Raw genomic sequence first — 25,170 nt, 5'->3', positions numbered from 1 at the left:
AAAATCAAAAAAAAAACATTTCAAATTGTAGGACAAGTTGATAATGATAATTTGATAATTAACCAAACACCAAATATGTTATGATTATTTAAAAGCACATAACTGAACCAATACAAAGATGTATACAATATATATACAGATATAAACATGTATATAAGATGTATACCAAATAATTATTAAATGAGATTTAATTTACTTCAGGGACCACATACAGTCCAGTTTCATCCTGCGTGGACCAGGCCGGTAAAATATTGCTATAATAACCTTTAAATTTACACTTCAAAGCTTTTCATTGTGGTGGTACACAGTGTATGTGATGAAAATGTCTATATTATTGCAAGATCAAACAGTTAGTACTGAAAATGATTCCAATCAAGTCAATTTAATTGAAATATTCTGGTGAAAATACAATGAAATGTCAAAAAAAAAAAACTTGGTATAACTCCCATATAACCACCTTGCTTGGTGGGTTTACTGGACCAGACTGGAGCCTCTTGCGGGTCGGTTTTGGCCCACGGGCCTTATGTTCTCTGCTGTAAAGGGAAAGTGAAACTAATATTTTCTGCGTTCGGCAGGTTTTTCGCTCATTAAGGTGTGTCAACAGGTAAATAAATATATTTCCGTGCACAGTGACGTGTCCGCCCAGTACAAGGTGTCGCTCTTACCGGTCCTCAGAGGTTCTGCTGTCCCTCCTCCCCTCCGCCTCGCTCCCTTCAACTCGCTCTGCAAGTTGGGTTTCTTTTTTTTTTTTCAAACTTTATTTCAGTCAGCCTGCATTGACAAAAGTGAAGTATTAACTACTCCCCAACATGGCGAGTGGCGATAATGAAATTCGTTGCCAACACTTTTAATAATCGAATTTTATCGATTCGTTGCTGCCGTCCTCACTGCTTGTCAGTCTGTACATATTTCAAGATCAGCAATTTGAGTTAAATTAGACAAATGCTTACAATGTCGGTTAACCGAACAAATACACGTGTTTAGTTTCATTTGGACGGGTTCAGTCAGATTCAGAATAATTTAAAGTATAACCATGCTCACAAATGTGCAAAATCTAACCTACAATGGATGCATTTTAATAAAGAATCAGTGCATTTGATGTAATTTTTTTTAGGAACTCACTGCAACCAACAGCATTTTCAAAGAGATTGCTACACACACACACACACACACATATATATATAAAACACATTGATGAAGCCTTATAACTTCTAAAAACAGACTTAGCAAGACTATTTGTGAAACACGTGGAGGAATAAAAAAAGAGAGGAGTGCTTAAGTTGATTACAGGGTTTCCAGAACATGTGAACGATCAGACCCTTGGTATTACACATTCAGCCTGCGTATTGAGGTTTGCTGTTTCAGAGGGACGACTGCAACTAAAGGAGGCGCATAAAGCCCGTGCGCATGACTGGTGTCTCCAAAACAAGCAGCCTCCGCCACCAGGGTCTGCAAAATAAAGTGATCTAAACATGGCAGCAACTATTTATAGCCCTTTTCATTTATTGAGAGCCCGATTCTACTCTTTTCTACTTCAAAGCAGGCGCGTGCACGTACGCACACTGGCATACCTAACGGACCGGAGAGGGGACAACTGAAGCAGTCATGCAGGCAGCAGGAGGACACGTCTGTTTGTGTGTAGTCTAAAAGTAGAAGCCAGAAACTGTGGGCTAAAATTACCCTCCTCCCTCTGCTTTAGTACACAAATAAGTGGGCACAAATAGAACCAAGAGGAAAACGAAGCACACAAGGATGAAAATCAAAAATAATCGCAGCTAAAGACGTTTCTACACATTTTAATTTTAGTGTCGTCCGAGTTAAGAGACCTAGAACAATCTGTGAATAACAAAAAAAAAAAAAAAAACTAAACTAAAAAACAACACATGGACCAAAGTTTATACTTAGGTACAAGTTTATGATAAAAATCCAATGAAACGAAATAATCAAGTAATACAAAGTAGCAAATTCAACCAATTCAAATCAAGCTCTAATAAAAAAAAAAGAACAAGATTAAATAAAACGTAAAAACGGTGTTCAATAACATTATGCAAGACAAGAGGATCCTCTTTTTGTTTTTCTACAACAATCTGACAAAAATCATCAGTTACAAGTTGGCAGTCTTTTGATACACAAAATTACATGGGTGAAAGCTTAAAAATTTAGGAGGGGAGGAAAAATAAGAACACACGTTGAGATTAATTATCACCTTGGCTGACAGAAGAATACAGGGAGCAAAATGTGGATGTGGCAGGTCGAAATGTTGAAACCTGCTGTCTGAGAGGAAACCAAACAAAAAGAGATCATGTTGTTCCAGAGAAAGTAAACCAGGTTTATATATAAAAAAAACCAAAAGAACAGTTTGTGGATGTTGAACAGATCCCATTGTGTTGCGGTTCTGTAAGCAGGATGCAATGCGATGGTGCTTCAGTAGATCCGACCCCGTCCCCTAGTGCCTCTGGCTCCGAAGCCTCGTCCTCGGCCCCCCCTGAAGCCGCCACGCTGCTCTGGATGGACAAAGTGGAAAACATCAATCAATATTTTACATTTTATTACGTTTTGCTGCTCGTATAAAACAGGGGTGTTTGACATGTTGCCTGTGGGCCGGATCTGGCAAACCAGATCCAGCCAACTTGGCATAAATGTGACACATGAACAGAAGTAAGTTTGACAGACATGTAAACTAAAAATCTAAAGTGAGAAGTTGAGGTTAAAAATAAACTGGTAGATGGCACCCCCTGGTGGACAAATAGTGCAACAAGTACTTTTTGTAAACTGGGATGAACAACAAGTCTGTAATAGTCAGCACCCGCATCACCAGAAGATTAACGCTTACACTTAGTGGAAATCCCTTTAATATATAGTACATCTTTCAAAGGTAGAATTACAGCTGTAGAAGCAGCATCAGAGATGAATTAGCAATAAGATAATGTTTACATGACATTTATAATAAAACAAGCCGAATTATTCAGCCAAGAATACTGGTGAGTAAATAAATAAGGACTTGGTTCATTTGTATCCGTGTTTCCGTTTGAATAAGCTTGTTTGAACTGAGACATTTATTTCAAACTTATGAAGGAAGACAAAAAATAGGCAGTGAAGAAATACATAATTGAGATAAATAAAGTTCCATCCATTATCAAATGTGCTGGAAAAAGAGGAAGAGGAGGAACAACCTAGGTTCTTTACCAAAAGAAAGAATGTAAACCCAATACAAGACTAATTTAGTCCACATCCAGCTATTTAAATAGACCCTTGTATAGAACTATTTTAGTTGATATGAGTTGTATTAAAAGTATACTTTTGTGTCTCAGATGATGTCTACTGTTCTGTATTAAGTACTAAGTATCACTTCATGAGTCCAATATTGAATCTTTAAGAAGTCTAAAACTGATAGTATGTCAAGTATAGCACATTTTTAAAAATAAAACTGGAAGCTAAAATTAAAAGAGTCGGCACAATAAGCACCACTCACCATAGTTAAAATTCCCGATGGTGGCGCTGTACTTGCCGCTGGGGGGGTTGTAGATTTGCCGTGCATCCCTCCGCGGCTGAGGAGAGATCGGTTTCTTTGTGCTGCCGCCCATCTCCTCGCCTGATGGACGCTTGGGCCTGCAGATGAGAGAAAGGAAAACGGGTGAAAATGTGATCATCACATCTCAACTGGATGACCTCCGATAATTGATTTGACACGTCTCAGTTAACTCCAACTGAGTGAAAACTTACGCTACTGCCTCCATCTTCTGAACAGGTTTCCAGGACAGAGTGACTGTGCTCTTGTACGATGGAGGATTGTGGAAGAGATCCTGCAATAAAAACATACAGGTCATGTATTACAATCAAACTAATAAACGAGAAACCCAGTGAATCAACCTGCTTGATGCCGTTTCTTAAGACAATATCTGCATTCCTTAGTCATTGTTAAAAGTAATATATGTTGAATATAAAGATTAAGCAAATTTCACTCTGATCAATAATTTTTGCGTTGGTAAAGCATTCCGATGTCATTAGGTCTGAATAGCGTAATTCCTAAGTTTTTACGACTTAAAGATTTAAATTGTTAGTAAACTTGTATTGTGAAGCAGATTGGATCACTATAGTATCCTATTACTTGTGTATGCACTGCAGCCTTGTACCACTGCACAGTACGTGTTGGTGAGGTACGGTAAGGCAAAGCGTCCCTAGAGAGGAGCGGCTGCACCTTGTCAGAACACCAGGGTGCTGTGTAGCGCTGACATTTCAATAAACCGAGTTAACAAAACAACCAATGTGCGCAAAGTGGCACATGCAAAGGACAATAGGAAGGTTTTTACGGCTGATGAGATATTTCAATATTGCGGCTTGTCGAGTGACGTCACAACCAATCAGCAGACGGCTGCATTGTTCCTCCTTATTAACGGACCCGTTCTGTCGTGCTAGGTCCCTCAATGGAGGGGTGACAGAAAATGGTAACGGTTGAGTACGGTTCTTCAATTACCATCCACAACTTTTGTGAAACGCGTGAAAACCCGTCCCGGCACACTGTGCGCGGTGAAAATGAGGCGTAAATACTACTCAGCTCAAACTAATTTTCCGAGTGACTCAGAAGTAAAGAAATGGCAATCCTTCACTAGAGCCAGTCATCTATCAAAGATCATGACGCTGACAATCACTACAAGAAAGGACTGTGAAGCAAGTTTTGATGCCACACAGATGAGAAGACATCGAACCATCAGAGTTCTTAAGTCGGGGACGGCATCAGGGAAAGAAATCCACTGAAAGTTCTGGGGGTCTTTGGTTCCCCCGAAACTTAAAGTTTAAGTAAATTCTATCCACGTTAGCTACATTTTATACGAGAATAACATAAGACGTCCTAGAATAAACATTACATATCTAATGAAAATCAACTTAGTCATTCTAATATCTGAACAGTCAGATCATGAAGGCTTGTAATAAGTCACTAGTTTGTTCATTAAGCCGACGTTTCTTGGTCTCATGGTAAACAAAAACGTCATATTTCAACAAGCCGTGTGCGATATGTCAAAGTGAAATGAAACGAGCCATTTCATTGGTCGAAATCATTCATTCTCAGCCAATCACTGATCCTGTTTCCATCTTTGCATAAGACAATTCCTTTCCTGTCGTTAGCGAGACAGTAGTGGTACATTTGGTTTCAACACAGTGACGCTCATCTAACCGTTTTGCAATCAAATTTATGTTCCTCGCTCACACAAAGGTTTTTTCAACAGATGTAGATGTTTCACAAAAATGACCAATTTAAGTTTCATTTCAGCAGAATTTCACATAAAATCGACATCTCTTTTAAGTCTACGTAATAGACGAGCAGTCAGTTTCACAAAAATCCAACTGAGCCACTGATGACAGCAAAATGCGCGCAAAGAAAGATTATTTAAACGAGCAAGAAGCAGTGTGTCAAGCTATTTCTCTATTTTGTTTTCTACTACTTGGTATCTCTCCTCAAGTGCATCTGCCCTACCTGCTTAAACACACGTGCACAATGCAAGTGTGAGTACGAAATGGCAGTGACCAAAACATTTACTGAGCTCCTAGTTTTCTGCAAACAACTCAGTGTGGATGAAAATGACAGTCACTGTAAACATTAAAGACTGAACTTGCGTGTTTTTTTTTATTCAATAACATGGGCTAGGAGTTGGATGCCAGTGTGCCAAAACTGTAACCTGTTCACCGACATTCACATGTAAACCCCTGTGGATTTCACCACAGCATAGTTAGTAGGGAAGCACCGATCCACATTTTTTCACTTCCGATCTGAATTTGGATATCTGTCACTACCGATACCAGAGCTCTGCTTGCTTTAGTACTATTGTCATCACTATTGTTGATTTTATTTGAGGCTCTAATAAACTACTCTCTCCAAGCAAGTATGAAATGTACAAATGTATGCATGTGTGCTCCCAAAAAGCAACTTGAGGTTATACGGTCAGAAAAGGGAGCAGTAAAATCTATTTTTGTCTGCGTGAAGTCATCATCTCATCATAAAGTTGTTCTATCTTTAAAAACTGAGCATCACTTTATTAATCCCTGGGGAAAATCTTTAGCAAAGCAGCATAAACGATTGGGACTATTTTCACAGGGTTTTGTGTGGAGTAGGACGCAGCTTCACGGAGGTCTGAATCGCCTGCTGCAGCGTGGAGGAGGTGCTTTTCATTGTTTTGATGCCGCTGTCAGTGCCGTTCTCCTCGGCGAGCTGGAGTTTTAAAACGGTGACGTCTGGCAGCAGAGCAACCGCCTTGCTGTACAACGGCTTTGCAAACATTGCACGTTGCTGTGTTGCTTTGTGGTGTTTTGAGCGGAAAATCCATCCAAACACCGACATGTTGTCATGAAAAGTTGGATAGCCACAGTGCTGCTATGCTCACCTGCTGCAAACTGTGGAATGGATTTCCCGACTCATTACTCCACGTCTCATGGAGACCCGCAAATGTTCAGAAAATGTATTCCACATTTTGTGGAGCAACCGGCAGGGAATCACTTGTGGAGTCATTTCAGCAAACAGTAAAGCACAGACGTGGCTCATGGATTGGAAACCTCCGCAGGTTGGATCGAAAATTTCGAATCCGTGAATTACGTTGAGATCGGAACCTAATACCGATACTGGATGGGACCGGCCCCATCCGTAATAGTTAGTTAAATATACAGGTGACGTTAGTAATGTAAGGTCCTTAAAGTTCAGCCCGTTTGCTGGTCTGTGGAAAACTTAAACCATGACAGTGCCACTTTGAACGTCATGGAAAATAAAGCAAAAAAGACTACAAATTTTACACGATGAAAACCACAAAGCTGAATGCAGTTGAGCTGGTACAAAGATTTCTACACCTCTCCAACGACTAACAAAACATTTATACTTTTTGTTGAATTCACAACAAATTACAGGAAAAAAAAAACCTTGCATTTTAATTATGCCTCTGTATTTGAGGCCCTTTATATCTGACTACTTTCTTGGAACAAAAAGCTCACCTTGATGAGGACGTTGATGTTGTTTGTGATCTTGAGGGCCACAACTTTGATCTTGTTCTGATTTATGACAAAAACAAAGTTACTGGGTTGCTTCACTGCACCACCTTCAGCTCATTCATTCAGTTGAAATGAGCATGTGATTACATTTAAACTGCTCAAACTGAGTGTTGTTACCTCCTCTGTCTTTAGGGCATCTCCCGTCTTTCCCTGAAGTGCCACTCGCAGCTGCCTAATATAAACCTGCAGGCCTCTGGCGAAATACTGTAACCTGTTCCAACACAGAGCATAGTCAATGTCACGTGAAGCCGGGCCATGAACAAATACACCCGACATAGAAATTTGAGACAGACTCACCTTATTTTGAAGTCTTTGAGGCGCTCAGCATCCACTTTGTCAAGGAGGAAGTCTGGCAGCTTCTTGCCAAGCTGGTGGAAGGCGAAGAGGAGACATTCCACGTAGCTGAACTGTAGTTTGGGTTCCTCACTTGCCGAGTTCTCGCCATTCTCTACCTCTTCTGGCGGTAGTGGCATGAACTCCTGAATCAACACAAAACAATGATTACCTTGGTGTTCTACCAGAATTAAATCATCCCTATTGATCTGATACTTTATTTCTGCTTTTTTTTTTTAGGACAACATGTCTTACAGTTGATTGTAAATAGAGTCTAACATTAATTCAATGTGCTCCCGATTGTCATTTCCTTCCGTTGCCTAAATTGCAATGTGCAAAATGATGAAGAGCTTAAGAGGAGTTTGACACATGGGGGCTGTTTTCAAACACTTCGGGGAAGAGAAGCACCTGACAGTTTTGTAAAACTTTCAGCTGAGTACAACCAGGTCTTTTTAACATCACAGCCAGTTTTCAGTCCAATCGACGATTTTACAATCCTATATCATACTATTGCATATATGGATAATCAAGGTCCTATGTCAATGGAGAATGTTCTGTCCCGAGATGCAAAATCAATATCAATGGTTTTTGAAGAGCCAGGGAGTGTGAATGGAAATGCAAGAATCAATTTCACAAAGCAAAAGTATGTCAGACGTAAATAACTTGAAAGTAAACTTAAGCATGGGGCATAGATGTATGTGGGGCATTGAGAAAGTGAGGTCAAACTCCACAGGGGACAGAAAGACAAAGCGAACAAAATGAGGCTAAAAACAAGAAAACACACAGGTGATTATATTGGTACTTAGATGAACTCCTATTAATTTCTCCCTTTGTGCAGCAACAAGTGGAACAGATTGTTCTTACCAGCAGCTTGGTGAACAGCATGTTGAGGTTGGCCTCCAGCTTCTCCATGTCTCCACAGAACGGACTCATTTCAGCCAGCAGCTTCAGCACCTACGCACACACACACACGCATATACACAGTGATGTGCACTGCTAATGAAAGACAGTATTGTGGTGCAGACTAATGACCCATTAACAACATGCAGTTGGCTGACACCTCAAACAGGTGGCTTTCATGCTGACTTTGTTTACAACTACAGGCACTGACCAAATGTCAAACGTTAAGCAGAATCGACCTCACACTGGTGGCTGTATTTGTCAGGCTTCTTGATGCTGAGTCAGACTGAATTACTAAAGTTCAGGAAGCGAATGTTTCTATATAATGAGAATTGTATTTTGTGGGACTGATCAAAAACCAGCATACCTTCATTTTAGGCAAGACAAGAGTAAAGAATTAAAGGATCTTCGGCAGCAGTGACAAACGGCTTAATAAAACATCTACACATCAAAAAGTAAATGAAATTGCTCTGAACTAAAATCCCATCTTCAGGCACTTTACTAATATTTTGTTAACATAGCGAAAGAATATTACCATTATAACATATTTTATTCCAGCTTCAGCTACAAAAAAAAAGAGTAGAACTCTAAACCTCATCTTCTCTCCAAATGAGAAGGTCTCTCAGGTTTGCCAAAATATATTTAACACAAATGTTTCCAAGTGTTTTAACTCAGTTCATATATAGTTTGGTGTCATATTTAGTTGTTGGCACAGACTGGATTCCTAAATTGTATTAATTTTGACCACCAGCTCAAGCACACAGTCCCTTAACTTCCAAATGCACAGATTGTATCAGGAAGGTCCCAGTAAGCAAACACTAAAAAGAGACATTTAAAGGAGCAGTGGCTAGGATTTATGAATGGCAGCCAGCCACTCCTAAACAAATGTAGAGGAAACGCGGCTCATCATTTCAAACTTTTTTTTTATTACTTACATTGACCATTGCTAAAAAGTGTATTGTTAACTGGAGAGAAAAAAGCAAGCAATCCACAACCCATTGACCAGATCTGCTTACCCATCAGTCAAAGGACAATCTCAAAAAACAAATCTGAATCCTATGAAAAAACCTGGTCATCATGTATATACTACCTACGATGCTAAAGTCTCTTAACAGCCACAGAACTCCCACAAACACTATTGCTTGCCTACGATTATTGTAGCCACTATTATATATCAACTCGCACTGTCTTGTCTTTGGTTCAATTGTCTGTGTCTTTATTGTCATTGTCAACCCCCCCCCCCAAAAAAAATCCCACATAAGGACAAAAGAACTCACCTCCAACTGAATGTCCAGCTCAGCCACCGGACTTGTCAAAGCGCTGAGATTTGGCAGGACATGGTCACAAAAGTATGACACAAAGCGTGTGGAATGGACATTTTTCTAAAAGACAAGAGAGACGTATTATAAATCCTTGCAGGAATATTAAACTCATTCATTCCCCCCGCCCTTAAACATAGCGACTATCTCTCCACTCACCGAGAAGAGCGGCAGTGCTTGACGTGTGCACTGTAGCAGACGATCCACGGTGTCGGGGTCAGCTGGGTTGAGGGCCTGCTCGAGGAACGCCTGCTCCACCACCAGCTCCACAAGCTGCTGCCTCCCGTTCACTGTCTGCAGCACTCGCAGGCCAGACACCACACGCATCAACAGCACAAACTCCTCTCCCGTCACATCCTCCAACACCTGAAGACGCACCGAGACAAGACTTTAAACATCTGTTTCCTTCAGTACTTTCATCCACAGACTAACATACAAAAGACATGCAAAACTATCAGCTGCATTTACAAGTTGAACTGCCAGTAGTTATAAACCCTGATGTGACCCAACATGAATCAACATTGTTGGAAAGACCAGAAGTGAGTTCTTTGCCAGTTAGCGAACCTTCTTTGTCTCAGCAAAGATGTAGTCCTCCACCTCCTTCGTCATGACATCTTCTGGCAGTGTCTTGACTTTGTTTGAGAGAAACTTGATGGCCCTTTCTCGTACAATGTCTTCGCCCTGCAGGATTTGAGAGAAGAGTCCCCCAAGTGTACCTGCATGACAAAGGTAGAGGGTAGTACATATATATATATATATATATATATTTTTTTTTAATGCTCAAATGAAAAAACTAATTTTATTAATTTAATCAAAATGAACAACACTCGCCCAACCGTAAAGCAAATGACCACTAACCTTTTGCATCCATCTTGAAGATAGAAACAAGTGCTACATTGACTTGGTTGAACTCTGCTGTATCGTCTAGAAATGGAAAAAACAACCACAAAACAGAAATGATCAATCATGGGGCATTATGTATTAACAGGAGAGCATGCTTACTGAAAGCTCTCATACCTGTCTGAAGGAGTTGAGTGAGAATATCTGCAACTCGAACGATGTTATCGCCCGCTGCAAACCGTGGGAGCTCCTTGATGGCCTGTCGCCGTATCTGTAGAAGGATATACACAGAGACGTCATAATGATAATATAATGACAAAAAAAAGAAGACTAGTAATCCCAGCTTTAACTTAGAACATTGTATATTACATCTTAAGGGGCAATGGTAATCCCACTGCACCTGAAACAGGAGAAAGGGTCTGCTTCAATATTTGTTGTGTTTGATACTCACAGACACATCCTCGTCTTCACAGAGATCAAGCTGGGCATTAATGGCAGCATCAGCCAACTCTGGAAAGCTGCTGAAGAACTTGGGAATAAACTGTGCTGCCAGGCGCTTCTCCTTCGGCCCACTTTTCACGCCATCAAGAATCACCTGGTAGGCATCTTTGTGCTGTATTGATAGAGACAGTATTCAAGCAAAATCACCAACATTTGAGACTATGTCCTGCATTTCACCCCACTGGTTACCTCTTACCCGAACCAGGGTTTGAATTCCTCCCCACAATCTGCCTGCTCTGTCCTTTTCTATCCCCTACCGGCCTAACCCCAACTGGAACAGCAGAAAGTCTTCATCCAAATCTGGTCTGACAGGTTTCTCCCTGTCAAGAGTTTTTCCTCACCACAATCACCATACTTGCTCATGTGGAATTGTTGTGCTTTTCTCAGGAAAAGTGCCTCGTAATGACTGTTGTATATTGGCAGTATAGAAATAAAACAAAATTTAACTGGGTGCATTTCTGCACTTCCACTTTGAAAAATGAGGGTCTGTTTAAAAAAATATGGTGTGAACTACTACTGCAACAACAGAAACTAGTGACCGCTGTCTGTTTTGGTTCAGAGGAGGTTATAAAGGCGAGTTAATAACGACTGCCTAGAAATTACTTGTATTTGGCAAAAACAAATGAATAAAATTATGTTAGAGATTAAAGTGAAGCAGAGTTATCCTGGTGGATGATATAAATCCACACAGTAAAGCCGAATAGCTTTGATGTAATCAAGATTGAACATTTGCTAAAGAAATAAAGAAATGAAACCAAACTGGGTGGCGTGATGTAGATCTAAGCATGTATGGGAAGTGGGGTAGATTAAATCATGACTATTTATCCCCGCTTTCTTTGATGTGGTTTGCTGGCGATGTTATTAATTCAAAACGAAGTTTCAAACTCTACGTTTACACTGGATAAACTTCCCAGTCCACATCTGTGTTTTATCAGCAGCAGGTCGCGGTGGTTTTGAATAAAGACCTACTACTCTGCGGGACTTCATACAATAATTTCCACATGAATGAAAATGTGTGAGAGACCGATTTGGCTGAACGTTGTGGGTCAAACTACTAAGTAGCAGCCATCGCTGAGGGTCGCCATTCACTAACCGCTAAGCTAGCTGCCGCTAGCTTAGCACATACAAACAATGTTATGTAACCCAATGAAGTTATCAACAGTGAAGGAGAAAATAATGCGGCGTGCAAAAGAAACAGACTCTATAATCTTAAAATTGATAATTCTGCATTTGTGTACCTGGCTGAGGGTGTCCTTGGCGTCTGCAAGGACCCCGTAGCTCCGATAAAGATCCTCGATAGTGACCGCCATCAGCGTGCGTCCCCGAGCCCGCCGCTCACAGAGAAGACCGCGGAAACACAAAAACAGAAAAAAAAAACCACTCCCGGGTTCACTTCTGCTCCGGTGCAGGCGGCTTGAGAACAAACCACTCTGGGTCTAAATGATTCTCCAGTTCAGAAAAGCGGAGGAGTAGATGAAATGTGGAGAAGCTCGTCAATGAGGTCTTGCACCGCACCGCCTCTCTGTCTTCCCGCAATGCTCTGCGTGATGGCGTAAAAATGGCTACGGAACCGAGCACGGCGCATGCGCGGGCTCAGCCACTCGAGTGGCTGACAGAGGAGCACGTGACAAGAGTCTACGCTGAACGGATCCAGAAACACATGTACACAAACTACAAAAATATTCTTTTCTGCAGTTCTATTCATGCTCTCGTTGCTTTATTTTCTTACTTTACTCTTTACTTTACGGAACTCCCATGGTTCTGAATAAATTTGAATTAAAAAGTTATTGGAATATCTTAATTCTACGAGAACTGGAATGCAATTCGTCTCATATCTCGAGAAAGAGAGTCACAATGAAGCCCCGTTTCCACACGTACAAAACGTTCAGGAATGGAACAGTATGGTCCGGTACGCTTTAGATTCTTCAATGCTGTTCTGGAAGCTGTTTCCTCAAATGATTAGATTGAAAATAGGCCTTTTCTTTTTTTTTATACATAAAGAATAAAAACTGACGGTGCAGGAGGAAAGAATCCCATGATGCTTCTACAAAATCCTTCCCATCAATAAACATTAATGTAAACAAAACAGAAATTAATAAAAAAAAAAAAGGATCTACGATGAAGAAAACTAGCAAAGAAGCAAATTAAAAATTAAAACACACAATATATCAACATAGAATCAGTGAGATATTATTAGGACAGGAGATACTTATATAATTCTGATTTAAAAAGGCCCAAAGATGAAAGAAAGTTAAATGATTTGTCCATAGAGTTCCAGACTTTTGGACCATTTCATGAACTTTGATGAAAAGTTGATGCTGGAGGTACAACAAAGTGGTAAATGAAAGTCTTTTGGTTCTTCTTTCTAATGAAACCTATAGTGTGTATTATTGAAGGAAAAACAAAGACATACATAATATGCAATACAATTATGTATTTAGATTAAACTAAAGTTTACAGATGCACATGAATATGAAGTTATACAAACTAATTGTGTATAGATAATAGTGGATTTGTGTATGTACAATTGACAAAACATTAGTACCCAAATTCAAAGCTTTGGTCATCCTACAAAATGAATCATTGTTTATTACCTACTGGCCCATTTGTTTCAGACTATTAGAGTAAGTAAGACCAAGATGAGGACACCTACACACACAGAGAGCTTTGACCACCACACTGGCACCAACCACTTTTAAAAGCTTGCTGCTGCTGCAAAGGACACTGCTTCAAGTCCCAATAGTCCACTGCACAACTGACCTCAGTGGGGTCTTATGCACATTTTGAATCCATGGAGAAATGGAGCTAATTCTAAGGCGACATTGTATGGTGAGATTTTCTTTAAACATCTATATTTAATTCATTTTGCACTATTTCTTCATCTATATTTTCTATTTTGTCATTTTTTTATTTTGGGTGATAGAAGAATTGACAACAAAGCTCACGTCGACCAGCTCATAACAAGGGATGAATGATGACACAAAGTGTTTGTGATCTATTTTATTGAACTAGTTTGGTGCAACAATAATTCTGTACAAGCAGTTTCAACGTTCAGTACAATGTATCTGGAACATAATAAATGTTGTTTCACAAAAATCTGATTCCTGCTCCAAACTGGACTCCATCACATATCCTGTAAGAAAAGAACAAAATATTTTCAAATTATATTATTTCTGGTGTGTTTTGGCAGAATTAAAGGGGGTAAATTTCACTAAGCGCTCCCACATGTTGCATTTATTTTTTCCTTTTGCAATAGCATGAATATACAATAAAAAAACTTGACATTCACTCTCATAGTTAAAAGTCTTATACTCTTGGGATTTATTTCACACATGCAAAGGGATGTGTGAGTTACAGTGCTCGAAAAGTCAGTCTGATGGTTTTTCTTCAATGTTGGGTCAGGACCAACAGGTTATTTCCAGAGAGCTATGGGTTACCAACGTCACGTGAAAAAAATCTCAAAGGTTTTTGAAGCGATAATATTTTTAACTACCAAAAACTAATTGACCAGCTCTACCTGTCTCCGCTCTGGACTCCCATAGGAATGCAATAATTGAGTTCCAGCCTGGCGATGTTTCCCAAGCGCAGCACAATGCCCAGTCCATATGACCAACGCAAGCATTCTGCCAGTTTCTTCAAATGTGCTTGTGGCCCCTCACCTGAGTAAAAAAAAAAAACAACAACATAGGACCTCAAACAGGCAGAAAAATAAGAATCAAAGACATCTGCTAAAATCTGTATCCATAACCTAATTATTTATTGCCCAATTGTGCTAAAATGAGAGGACAAATCACAAAATTCCAATATAGTACTCTATAGTATTCCAAAATAAACGTCCAGCTCTGGTCAATAAAACAATAATCTATAACTTGTAATGTAGACTCATGCCATTTCCAGCTGCTCACCATAGTTGAGGTTACAAAGGTTTCCTGCATTAAGGAAGAAGTGAGTTCTGAAGAGGTCACCGAAGCCTCCTCTGCCTGGTCTGAAGGGCAGAGGTGTGTAGAGGTGGAAGCCCCCGGCCCAGTAAGCCTCTCCTCCCAAGTAATCACCTGTAATATGAGCACACGGCCTTTTAATAAACTATCAAATCTTCATCTGGTTTCCAGCCAACTGAGCCAACAGCTAAAATCTCACCTTCACTTTGTGGGCCCATGCTGTACATACTGAATCCCCTGATACTGGTGGGACCGCCAAGGTAGAACCTAGGACGTCAACAAAAACACAAACCACACAACACAAACTAATGTTGGGGGCTTTCTTTGAATGTAAATTGTAAATCTACAGATGTAATTATTCATGGGTTTGAATCAAAGATGCAGTAAAAAATTTTTTTATAGGACTTCTCTGAATACAGACACATACAAAGTATATTCTTTTTTTTAACTAACGCATTCTTTAATACTTAATTCCTTTTTTTGAGCTGTTTTCAAATTTGAATTTGCAATGCATTCTAAGCTAGAAATGCAAGAGATTTGTCCTTAATAATAATTCTCGTTTTCTTTGCTTCCTGAATACAAAGAAAAAAAGACTAGAAGTTAGTTATCCTGCTGCTGTAGAAACAATCTGCCGCTAAAGCATAGCATTGAAACAAATGCTTGTTTGTTTAGAGCCACAGTTCATTAAAGCCGTGGTCAATTGTAAAGCTGAGCTGTGGACAAAGGATATCAGCAAAACAGATATTGAGTACTATAAAAAAAAAAAAAGCATCTTTCCACAACTCAAAATTAGACGCTCTAGAATTCAGTATGAAAAGTAAACCCTGATTTCATGACGTTTGGTGTGAGCTATAATTTCAAAGGATCTTATTTACGTGTCTACCCTCAGTAAATGCCTACAAATAAATCTACAATTCAAATGAATCTCCAGAAAAACAAAAACAGGAACAGTTTTATTTTTAGAATCACAATACGCATGCAGGTGCAGCTGATTTTGAAAGCCGCTCAATAACAGAAAACTTGCGGGTGGACTACATTTCCGTACCTGTCTGCAATGCTTGTTGGCTTTTCACCAATGGGTAGAAGCAGGCCACCCCACATAGAGGCAGAAAGGACCTGTGGGGGAAATATGAAAGGCTTTAGTAAATCGGAAACATGCACAAAATAAAAAATAACCATGTCAAACATGGAAATGTTAAAATACAGATAATAGTAAAAGGAATACATTTACATTACTAGTAAATAATAAAGGACAGATTACAGAGTTAATTTCTTTTCCTGGACAAATTATTATCTGTATTCTCTGGCCCAGTAAATCATGCAAAACTTTGCCTGAACAGGTGCTCTTGGATACCAGCTTTCACCAACACTTTACAATAAAATGCGCTCACCGAGTCCCAGAAAAGGGTCTTATTGAGTTGGATCTCAAAATCCTCCTTCAGGAAACTTGCATCTCCCCCAGTAAAACCAGCCAGTTCCTACACATAACACAAACAAACAAGTCATTGGTGAGTGAGCAAACCAGTTGCATAAAATGCAAAAGCTGTGGTCTACAAACCTGGTGAATCTTCAAGAGGCCACCCCTCCTGGGCAGGATGGAGGAGTTCCTTGTGTCAATGACCATTGCATGCTGAAAACATACAAGAAACAATTCATATGACTATTTGAGCTTTTTTTTTTTTTTTTTTGCCATGTTTCAACCTAACAATTTAAATTTCACCCGACGACAACTTTACACTGCATTTTATATTGCCAAAAATATATATAAAAATCTGACAATATCATGGGAGTACACAACAGTTTAAAAGCTCAGTCCCTGTAAAATCTTGGGGATAAACTTAAGGGACAAATACCGAAAGTGAGGACTTGAGGGAGTGGCCGCTCTCCTCTCGGATGGCGAATGAGGCTGTGCGAGCCAGACACCCCAGCTCCCTCCACACACCCTCCCACTTCAGGGTCTGGCTGGTCTTCCACACAGGAAACTGCAGGTTGTAAGATTGTAGAGGATCACCAGTTAGTTGCCTAGTTTTATTACAGCCATCACATGGTGAAGGAGCAATTAGTGTAACTGCAGCACTGCACGATTATTGGCTCTGTGAATGTTGTTGAAAGGGTTTTACTCACAAGTCAATATTTAATAACAGACTTGGACATTTCAGTGAAACTGAACTGTTCCAAAAAGTGAATCTATAACAAAATCTGAATTAGATTTTGTTAAACCAAACAAATCTGATGCAACTTGATTGAGATTTGTTCACCACCTTACAACAGATTTACAATACTCTGAGAGCAGATTACATGCATCCATTTTTGGTTTAAAATGTAAATAAACGTAGACAATGTTATAAGATAGTTACCAAACTAATGTGTTGAGATATATACAACATTCAATCACTGGACACTTTTTCAGCAGGTATATTCATGCTGAATGATGTTGGTGACTGTTTTTTAAATGTTATTACTAATGTTGTTTTTTTTAGCTGTTTTTTAACATTTTAATTGTGTACAGTTATCTAGAGTGTCCTGAAAGGCACCTATAAATAAAATGCATGATTATTATTGCTTTTCTTATTCATTAAATTAAAATAGGGCGCAGTGTGAACCTGACAATATTACACAAAACCAAGTTTAAAGATAGAAATGGCTGACTCAATTAGCTTCATTTCAAAACCTCCACTCACCCTATTGAACAGACTCAACTGATTTTTGCAGGCACAGATATTCAATACATTTGATGTTACTTCGACGTAGTTTCAAAATGTAGGTCGACATGCCACTTCAGTTTTGATGGCTTCTTCATTTCAAGTGAAAACAACTCACTGCATTAAACACGCTGATGTTTCAATGCTTCTTTGTTCTTAATATAAATACATTTAAACCTCATATTCTGCACTGTGCCTGTATTTCACTCAGTTTGTGTAAACATACATTGTGAGTCTTCTTTAGCCTGATGGTCAACTGAGATTAAAAGCCACTATCACCACCTTATGTTAAACCACTGTGTGATTAGGTGATGCTTGACTGATGTCTGTTTTGTTTTTTGACTCACTGACCCATGAGGTTATCGGTTATTGCACCTCTACCGTGAACTCAGGTTCCACATTTTCCATAAACTTCCAAAAGCTTTTTAAACCTTCAACAACCTTCAGGGGGAATTTAGCTTATTGGCTCATTGTCTTGGGATGTGTTATCTTCTCATCTGACCAGGAAGGATCATTGTGTCTCCTGGTAAACAATATCAAATTATTCTGAGTGTCGCCAACATGAACATTATGACAAACCATGTTTTTTGGGGTTGTTTTTTTTGAAAAGAAGACATCTCTTAATTTCCTACAACTGAAACTGTTTTAAAACAGCAGCTGATTCAAATACTGCCACAGGAAGGGGCACGGCTGTTTTATGGTGGGCGGCTGCATGATAGATAAGGAGCTTTGACCATGAAAAAAACACCAATTGGTTTAACAGACTAAAAGTTGTGGTGCTGACTAGTAATTGGGAAGAGATTAAGCATGCAATGAACTTATAACATACATCACTCGTATAATCTTTTTACCAAAAAAACTGGGGGGGGGGGGGGGACACATATGTAAAACGTCTACTCACACTCAGTTCTGCGGAGACTCCCCGATCCGTTTCCCTTAAAGAACTCCAAGGAAACTGACCTGTCACTTTGTACATGTTGAGTGTGATACTGAAAATGAAAAGAAAAACAGAAAGAAAAAAAAAAAAAAACACTAGAATGAGTCCGCTCCAATTAAAGACATCCATTGCTCGAATCTGCACAAAGTTAAAATTCTTCTTCTCTTATGAACAAAATCTAAACTAAAACTTGAGTACACAGATATTCACCTTATGTCTCTGGCAACCAAACCAAACCACCAGTAAGATTTACTGTCCATGCAATAGCTAAAGTACAAGCCGTCTACGAAGAGGGAGCGGTCACACTTGCATTGACCTCTAATACATGAAAATGAAAATGGTATCGCCTCACTGTGGAAGAATTTCTATTGTAGGGCTGTTTTACTTTACCACTCCTGGTCCTGTGCATATAGTTATAGCTCCGATATGACCAGCGAACAAATGCATGGAATTTCCAAAAATATGTTTGTATAGATGCTCGTCATCCTACTTGCGTTCAAAACGTCCTGGTTGAGGCTTGAAGAAGGACAGACCATAGGACGTCTCTTTGGTGCCATACGAGAACTGGAATGTCATTTTTTCTGCTCGACCAAATACATTTGGCAACTTCAGACCGAGCACCTGGGATACAAGAGAACAGGACATTTAGACATAGCAATAGTAGCGACAGCAGTAAAAATGTTTTTTTTTTTTTTCTTAAATGGTTCAGAAATACAAACATTCATTTAAGAGTGTAAAATATATATATATATATATATGAGACAAACACTGGTTGACTGGTGTAGTGGTGACTGTGCCGTGTGTATGGCTTGCCAGAGAGCAGATGGTGATATTACAGCACTCACCATGCTTCCTTCATTGTTTCCAACCATAGTGTTGTAGCTGCCCGTCATACGTCTCAACTCTGTGACCTCGAAGGTCACGTCGAGGCCGTTAGGAAGAGCATCCTCACCTAAAGAGAGGAGGAGTTAATTGCGATATCTAAACAATAAAATGAACACAGTCACAGGAAAATGTATCTAAATCCTTTAAGTATTAACTATTCATATCTTGATCTTTAACTAAGGCTGCACTGTGGTTAACGTTCTGCTCACAGAGAGAATATCTTACATCAAATCCACTTAGAGGTCCGAATTTCAATGTTTTCCCTATGCCTGCTTGGGTTTACTCCCGTTTCCTTTCAGCATCCAAAAAACAAGCATCTGAAGCGAGTGTGTGTGACTCTTTGTCTCCATGAGCCCATTCGGAATGGCACCATGAATAAGAACAAGCAGAGGTTTTTGACGTCTGCCAAAAAATGAACTGGACTTAGAAATTTGGTGATAACCTGTCATGAAGTTTTGACGTGATCCTTAAAAGCCTAAAAATATTATCTGGATCCAGAATCCATATAGTACTTTTGACGTAATCTTGCTAACAGACACCCAAACAGATAAATACACGCCAATGACAGATGAACGATCCTGATCTATGCAATGAACAGACATAATGTATGTAACTGAAAAACAATTATATTTTAGCATTTGTTAAACACAAGAACAACCCGTGAAAAAAATATCATTATCATGTAGAAATAATTAATGAAGAGGTAACTGCGTATTGACTGGGCTTCTCTACCTCTTGACGTGTCAATAACAACTTCTACTTTTCTGAAGATGCCGAGGCGCAGCAGCTTCTGTCGGGCTTCGTGAGACTTTCGCATCACCTGCAAAGTGAACAATGTGATGGTGCCACTCACAGCACAGAATAAACAGCGCAATCAAATGCAGCATTATCAGTGAGCGCTTACCTCGATGAGGTTCTTCGCCCGGAAAACTTCTGCGATTTCATAAGTCAGGAGATCTTCTTTGGTTCTCCCGAGCCCGTCGATGTGCACCCGCTGAACCACAACCTGAAATGCAGGAGATACATTCAGTATCTGAAACATCGAAATCTGTTTCATTGATAAAAACAAAACATTTAGCCGCATCTTCCATCTATTTGAACATTTAGCTCTATAAAAGCAGAGTCGTTCCGCTACTTTTTAAAGCTGCATTTATATTGTGTAAATCATGTGATTACATGTGAATCTAAATTTCCGAATAAATGACTTAAAAACTGACCTACTCCTATGTTGGAATATTGTAAACACACATAAGTAATCAAAACTAAACTGGTGTAATTACACTCTGAAACTAAACAAATCTTACATTTTTGTTCTCAAGAACTTCTTGCTTTGGCTCCTGTTCAATCCCTGGAGCTTCAATATCATCGGCCTGAAGTCCTAACTCCGGCCCATGCATGGGCAGAGGGTCCAGGCTCTGCAACACACAGACAGACAAAAACTGTAAGCCATGATCGGGTTTACCAAACCAATACAAAGGTCACGTGAATTAAAATGTTCCAATCATATAAACAGCGCAACAGCAACACAATTATCAAGAACACTGGAAGCCGTTTGGTCATAATTTTAGAGAAATATCTGGAAATTTGGTCAATGGCAGGGGCAATACGGAAAGCAATCACATCATCAATTCACATCATCCAGCTCTTCTGGCTGGACCCAGAACTGCACCTACACTACTGCAGCCACTTGTCCAAGTCTGCGGTCGATCTCATTATCCCTCCGCCCGCCATTGGTGAATAACACCCAGATGAGACTCCCATAAGTGAACCACGACTCAGACATGGAAGTACTGATCCCGATCCCATCCTGCTTGACACTCAGCAGCAAACTCTTGCAGTCCATCCTGGAGGCACTCAAGTGATGGAGCCAAAAAAACAACATTGTCTGCCTGTAGAAACACAATGCTTTAAGAAATGTGTGAGGAGATATTATCCATCCATGCACTATAATATCATTAATCATCTTGACTGGCTCATGCTACAATGTTAAAAAAAAATAGTGATGGAAATGTCTACCAATGTATTTTCTATAGTTCATAATAACAAGTTTACATGCTTTCTGTGTTGAACAGGCCAAAACCAAACATGTTCTGTGTAGAATGTTATAATATCAGCAGACATAACGTCAGCACATTGTAGGAACTGGGTACAGAAATGCAAGCTGAAAGACATTATAGTTGAGGACATCTCGCAAAGACTAATTGTGTCCCTCTATTGATGCTTTATCGAGAGCACACTGACATATTGTGCATGTGGTATAGCAGCAGCACAATCGCTCAGAGCACAGAGCTCCAGAAGGTAATCAAAACAGCCCAAAAGATCAATGGCTGCCCTCTCAAATCACTGGAAGAAAAACATAGTTCCCACTGCTTCCAAAAGGCGCACAACATCATTAAGGACACTACAGACCCTCGACACGCTCTGTGTGAACTTGTGCTGTCAGGCAGACAATACAGAGCATTAAAAACAAGGACAAACAGATTTAGGAATAGTTTTTACCAAACAGCAATCACCACACTCAACACAGAAAAACACATTTGATGTGCAATTAGGGATGAGAGCAAGAATGCATGCGTTGACTGTGAGAGATGGGTGTCTGCTTGTGTTTTCCTACTTTTGTTCAGGGAATTTAGCAGATTTTATAGTGTTTTATTTATAGTGTTTTTAATGTTTTTCATTTATGATGTACAGCAAATTTTAGGGTTAGTGCTTTTTGTGGATGTACATATCAGATGACGCTTTAAGATGTCTTTGTACTTTTTACAATGACAGACATTTTAAACCTTAAAAATTATCATAAAACTGTCAGTGGCATTTTTTATTTTTTTTTTGCACTAGACCGTTTTCAATATGCATTGTTTACCAGTGGGTCAAACACCAGACGCCCTTTCTGTTAGTTCATGAGGCAATGTCAAAAAATTTAAATGATGTCATAGGTTATGTGAATAAGAAAGTAATTTCAACCATAATTGAGCCTGGTATACTGCAAATTAAGTAATAGATTAAAAATCGAATTACAATTTTAATAAATTTACAAGCCATACCTCTGAAACATCCTTGTAATACACATGCTCGGTAACAATTTGACCCTCCATTAGTGAGTATGAAAGTTTGAAAGTTGCCCATTATGTTAGTAAAATTAAATGATAAAAGCTTCACTGAAACACAACCAGAAAAGACAAGTGGGATGAAGAAAATTCAACGAGATGGTTGATTACACACAATACAAAAACGCTCTTAAAATATTATAGTTACAGCCCAAATATTTTATGCAAAATAGATTACAAGGATGAGTAATTAGGACTCTTTTGGTTTGATTATTTCACTAAAAAGTGTCCTAACTATACTGACTGTAAACTTGTTGAAATAACACCAACTGTTGACAGTGAGCAGGCTGCCTTCAGCTGACTGGAGGCAACAGCATCTGTCACTACTGTCAATGGCTCCGTGTCGCGGCATTTAATTCAGAATTATATGCAAAAATATCGCTTTTAGGTGTAGCGACGTTAGGTAGCGGCCATGAAGCAGGAATCGTGAGCCTGGATGTCCCATGCTGCATGTAGTCTACGAGGCCTTTTCTTTCTGTCATAAACTCAGTGAGCAAAGAGAGAGGTCAAAGTCGCCGCTAACACGTCTTGTCCTCGCTTTTCCTTACCCGGGCGTGGACGGTGCCCATGCTGAGCTCTTCAGTGCGCTGTCCCCGTTAAATACCAGCAATGCTCCGTAACGGAAAACAAAACAACTAACTAATTTAACCTACAAGTAACCGGAGAAAGACGAGGAAGCTCCCTATAAGGAGGCGGCCATGTCACTTCCTGAACACGCCCACAGTGGGCGTGGTCACCTCTGATCACGCCTCGTGCTGGTGACCATTCAACACAACAGCGCTGCAGAAACAAAACGAACAATCCTACTACTGCTGTATCATGCTCTATTACTCTCGAAAGCGACTGAAGACACGCGAAAAGAAATATTTATATGTCCCCCTAACAGTTTTTGTACTATGAGCAACGTTAATGGCCAAGTTAGCAAATGCATTTATTCATGCCACAGAAGGAATCCTGAATGAGCATTAAGGGGACAGCGCCCTTAGAGGCGGTAGGAAAAGCACACAAACACACAAACACACTACGGAAGAGTTCTTCAGTGGTCCTAAAACTCTTCCGTACACACACACACACACACACACACACACACACACACACACACACACACACATTATATATATATATATATATATATATATATATATATATATATATATATATATATATATATATATATATACTTTTTTTTTATTGAAAAAAAAATTGCAGTTTACGATGTATATATATTTGATACAATGACATTTCTTTACATTTGATGCTCAGAAATAGACAAGTGTCACAAAATATAAGATAATATATATGTATATAGGACAAATTAAATATTAAAAACAAAAGTACCTGGCTGCAGACAACCGGCACCGCCATACCTCCACTCCATACCGGAAGTCATGTGACCTTCACAGTGGCTGTTCTTTGGGTACTGCATGTCCATACAGAAAGTTATGTCACCTCCACTGCAGTGTGTGTTTATTCTGCGTCAAGTATCTGGTGGATTTGAAAATTTTATTTGATAAAGTTACATATTCAATTAATTGACACTTAACAACTTCATACAGTATGTCATACTGAGAGGCTAGCATTTGGAAGACAACAAATATTTGTGGTCAACCAGTGGTTGAGATCTGCACAAAGATAATAACACAAATAAGTATTTTGCAACTATGCCCAGTGAGTCCTGGAGGGATTTTTCACTTCATGAGTCTTGTCAGCAGTCGGAGTGACGTGGGACTAACAAAAGAGTACTGAGGTCTGGTCCAGGTGTGATTGAGCTCTGCAGACCGACGCCACCCCACGGTTCCCAGGACGAGACACCAGAGGAATGCAGAGAAAGGCCGCAAGCCCAGAGACCCAGAAGCACAGCGGCCACCCCCCCAAACCTGACCACCACTCACCTGTGAGCTGCTCTTCCATTTGAGCAAACCACTTTTCAAAATAAGATCTCAGCAAACAAAGGACCGTTGGACCATGTCTTTTCATTTTCATGTCTTACCTTCTTTCCCTTCGAGTTTCTCAGCACAAACCTGCAGGAATATTGAGGTTTCAGTATCTACAATCTACAGCATCATTAAACGATTCAGAGAATACAGAGAAATCAGGGGCAAGACTGAAAATCAGCCCTGACTGGCTGTGACCTTGACTCCTCAGGCAGTAGTGCATTAAGAACTGCATTAAAAACCCACATTATTGCATAAAAGACACTGCATAGGCTTGTGAACGCTTTAGAAAATTGTTCCAAAAAGTTAAGACTCTTCCATGCAAAGTGAAAGTCGTAAATCAACAATATCCAGAAATGTGACCAACTACTCTCGGGGACCAAGCTCATCGGCGATGGACTGATGCAAATTAGAAAAGATGTGTTGTGGTCTCAGGAGTCCACATTTCAAATAATCTCTAATTTGATGTTAAATGACTTCTCACAGTTAAGCAGGAATGTATCTGCAGTGACAGCACTGTACCGATCATTTCATAGCTAATAGGCTGTTGCTGCCAACCTATTTTAGTTTATTTGACAATTCTATTTAGTGGCTACTACTGATGTTATTTCAGCACACTAATATCCCTTAGTCTTGGATTTTTAAATGTTGCATGCATGTGTGTTTCTGTATGCCATGCATGTATGTGCATTCTTTATGTTTTATACTTTGCTGCAACATTGCCCTGCGACGACACAAATAG

General features: G+C 39.6%; 2 protein-coding genes across 3 annotated transcripts; both read right to left on the bottom strand.

The window, feature by feature from the left end:
- Window positions 1-368: 368 nt before the first annotated feature.
- Window positions 369-12,501, bottom strand: api5 (apoptosis inhibitor 5). The gene is made up of 14 exons (XM_080475285.1): window positions 12,164-12,501; window positions 10,876-11,037; window positions 10,602-10,695; window positions 10,443-10,508; window positions 10,149-10,300; window positions 9,744-9,950; window positions 9,543-9,647; window positions 8,230-8,319; window positions 7,330-7,511; window positions 7,150-7,243; window positions 6,976-7,032; window positions 3,724-3,803; window positions 3,473-3,609; window positions 369-2,504 (listed from the first exon to the last, which is right to left on the bottom strand). The coding sequence occupies exons 1-14, from the start codon at window positions 12,233-12,235 to the stop codon at window positions 2,425-2,427; spliced, it is 1,578 nt and encodes a 525-aa protein (XP_080331411.1). The 5' UTR covers window positions 12,236-12,501; the 3' UTR covers window positions 369-2,424.
- A 1,410-nt stretch (window positions 12,502-13,911) lies between these two features.
- Window positions 13,912-23,880, bottom strand: samm50 (SAMM50 sorting and assembly machinery component). 2 transcript variants are annotated; one of them, XM_080474391.1, is made up of 15 exons: window positions 23,833-23,880; window positions 20,692-20,802; window positions 20,292-20,393; window positions 20,120-20,207; window positions 19,348-19,454; window positions 18,993-19,123; window positions 18,467-18,554; window positions 16,717-16,845; window positions 16,422-16,493; window positions 16,255-16,341; window positions 15,909-15,979; window positions 15,063-15,130; window positions 14,831-14,977; window positions 14,443-14,584; window positions 13,912-14,058 (listed from the first exon to the last, which is right to left on the bottom strand). In XM_080474391.1, the coding sequence occupies exons 1-15, from the start codon at window positions 23,857-23,859 to the stop codon at window positions 14,013-14,015; spliced, it is 1,416 nt and encodes a 471-aa protein (XP_080330517.1). In that variant the 5' UTR covers window positions 23,860-23,880; the 3' UTR covers window positions 13,912-14,012. The 2 variants fall into 2 exon arrangements, with proteins under 2 accessions (XP_080330517.1, XP_080330518.1); XM_080474392.1 differs by lacking the exon at window positions 23,833-23,880 and adding an exon at window positions 23,043-23,208.
- Between the last annotated feature and the right edge of the window lie 1,290 nt (window positions 23,881-25,170).

This window comes from Lipophrys pholis, assembly GCF_963383615.2.
Source record: "Lipophrys pholis genome assembly, chromosome: 11".
Lineage (NCBI taxonomy): Eukaryota > Metazoa > Chordata > Actinopteri > Blenniiformes > Blenniidae > Lipophrys > Lipophrys pholis.
The sequence above is the reverse complement of the archived record's forward strand: the minus strand, read 5'-3'. Positions and strand labels throughout refer to the sequence as shown.

Bases quoted from the DNA above. Each gene is read 5' to 3' on its own strand.
- api5 (XM_080475285.1), bottom strand. From the start codon at position 12,235: ATGGCGGTCACTATCGAGGATCTTTATCGGAGCTACGGGGTCCTTGCA. The intron at 10,301-10,442 runs GTTAGTGGTCAT...TTTGTCATGCAG, and splicing joins CTTCAAGATGGATGCAAAAG to GTACACTTGGGGGACTCTTC. The intron at 3,804-6,975 runs GTGAGCTTTTTG...TTTTTATTGCAG, and splicing joins ACATCAACGTCCTCATCAAG to GATCTCTTCCACAATCCTCC.
- samm50 (XM_080474391.1), bottom strand. From the start codon at position 23,859: ATGGCGGTGCCGGTTGTCTGCAGCCAG. The intron at 18,555-18,992 runs GTAGGATGACGA...TTTCATTTTCAG, and splicing joins CCAGGACGTTTTGAACGCAA to TATCACACTCAACATGTACA. The intron at 14,978-15,062 runs GTGAGATTTTAG...CTCATATTACAG, and splicing joins CATGGGCCCACAAAGTGAAG to GTGATTACTTGGGAGGAGAG.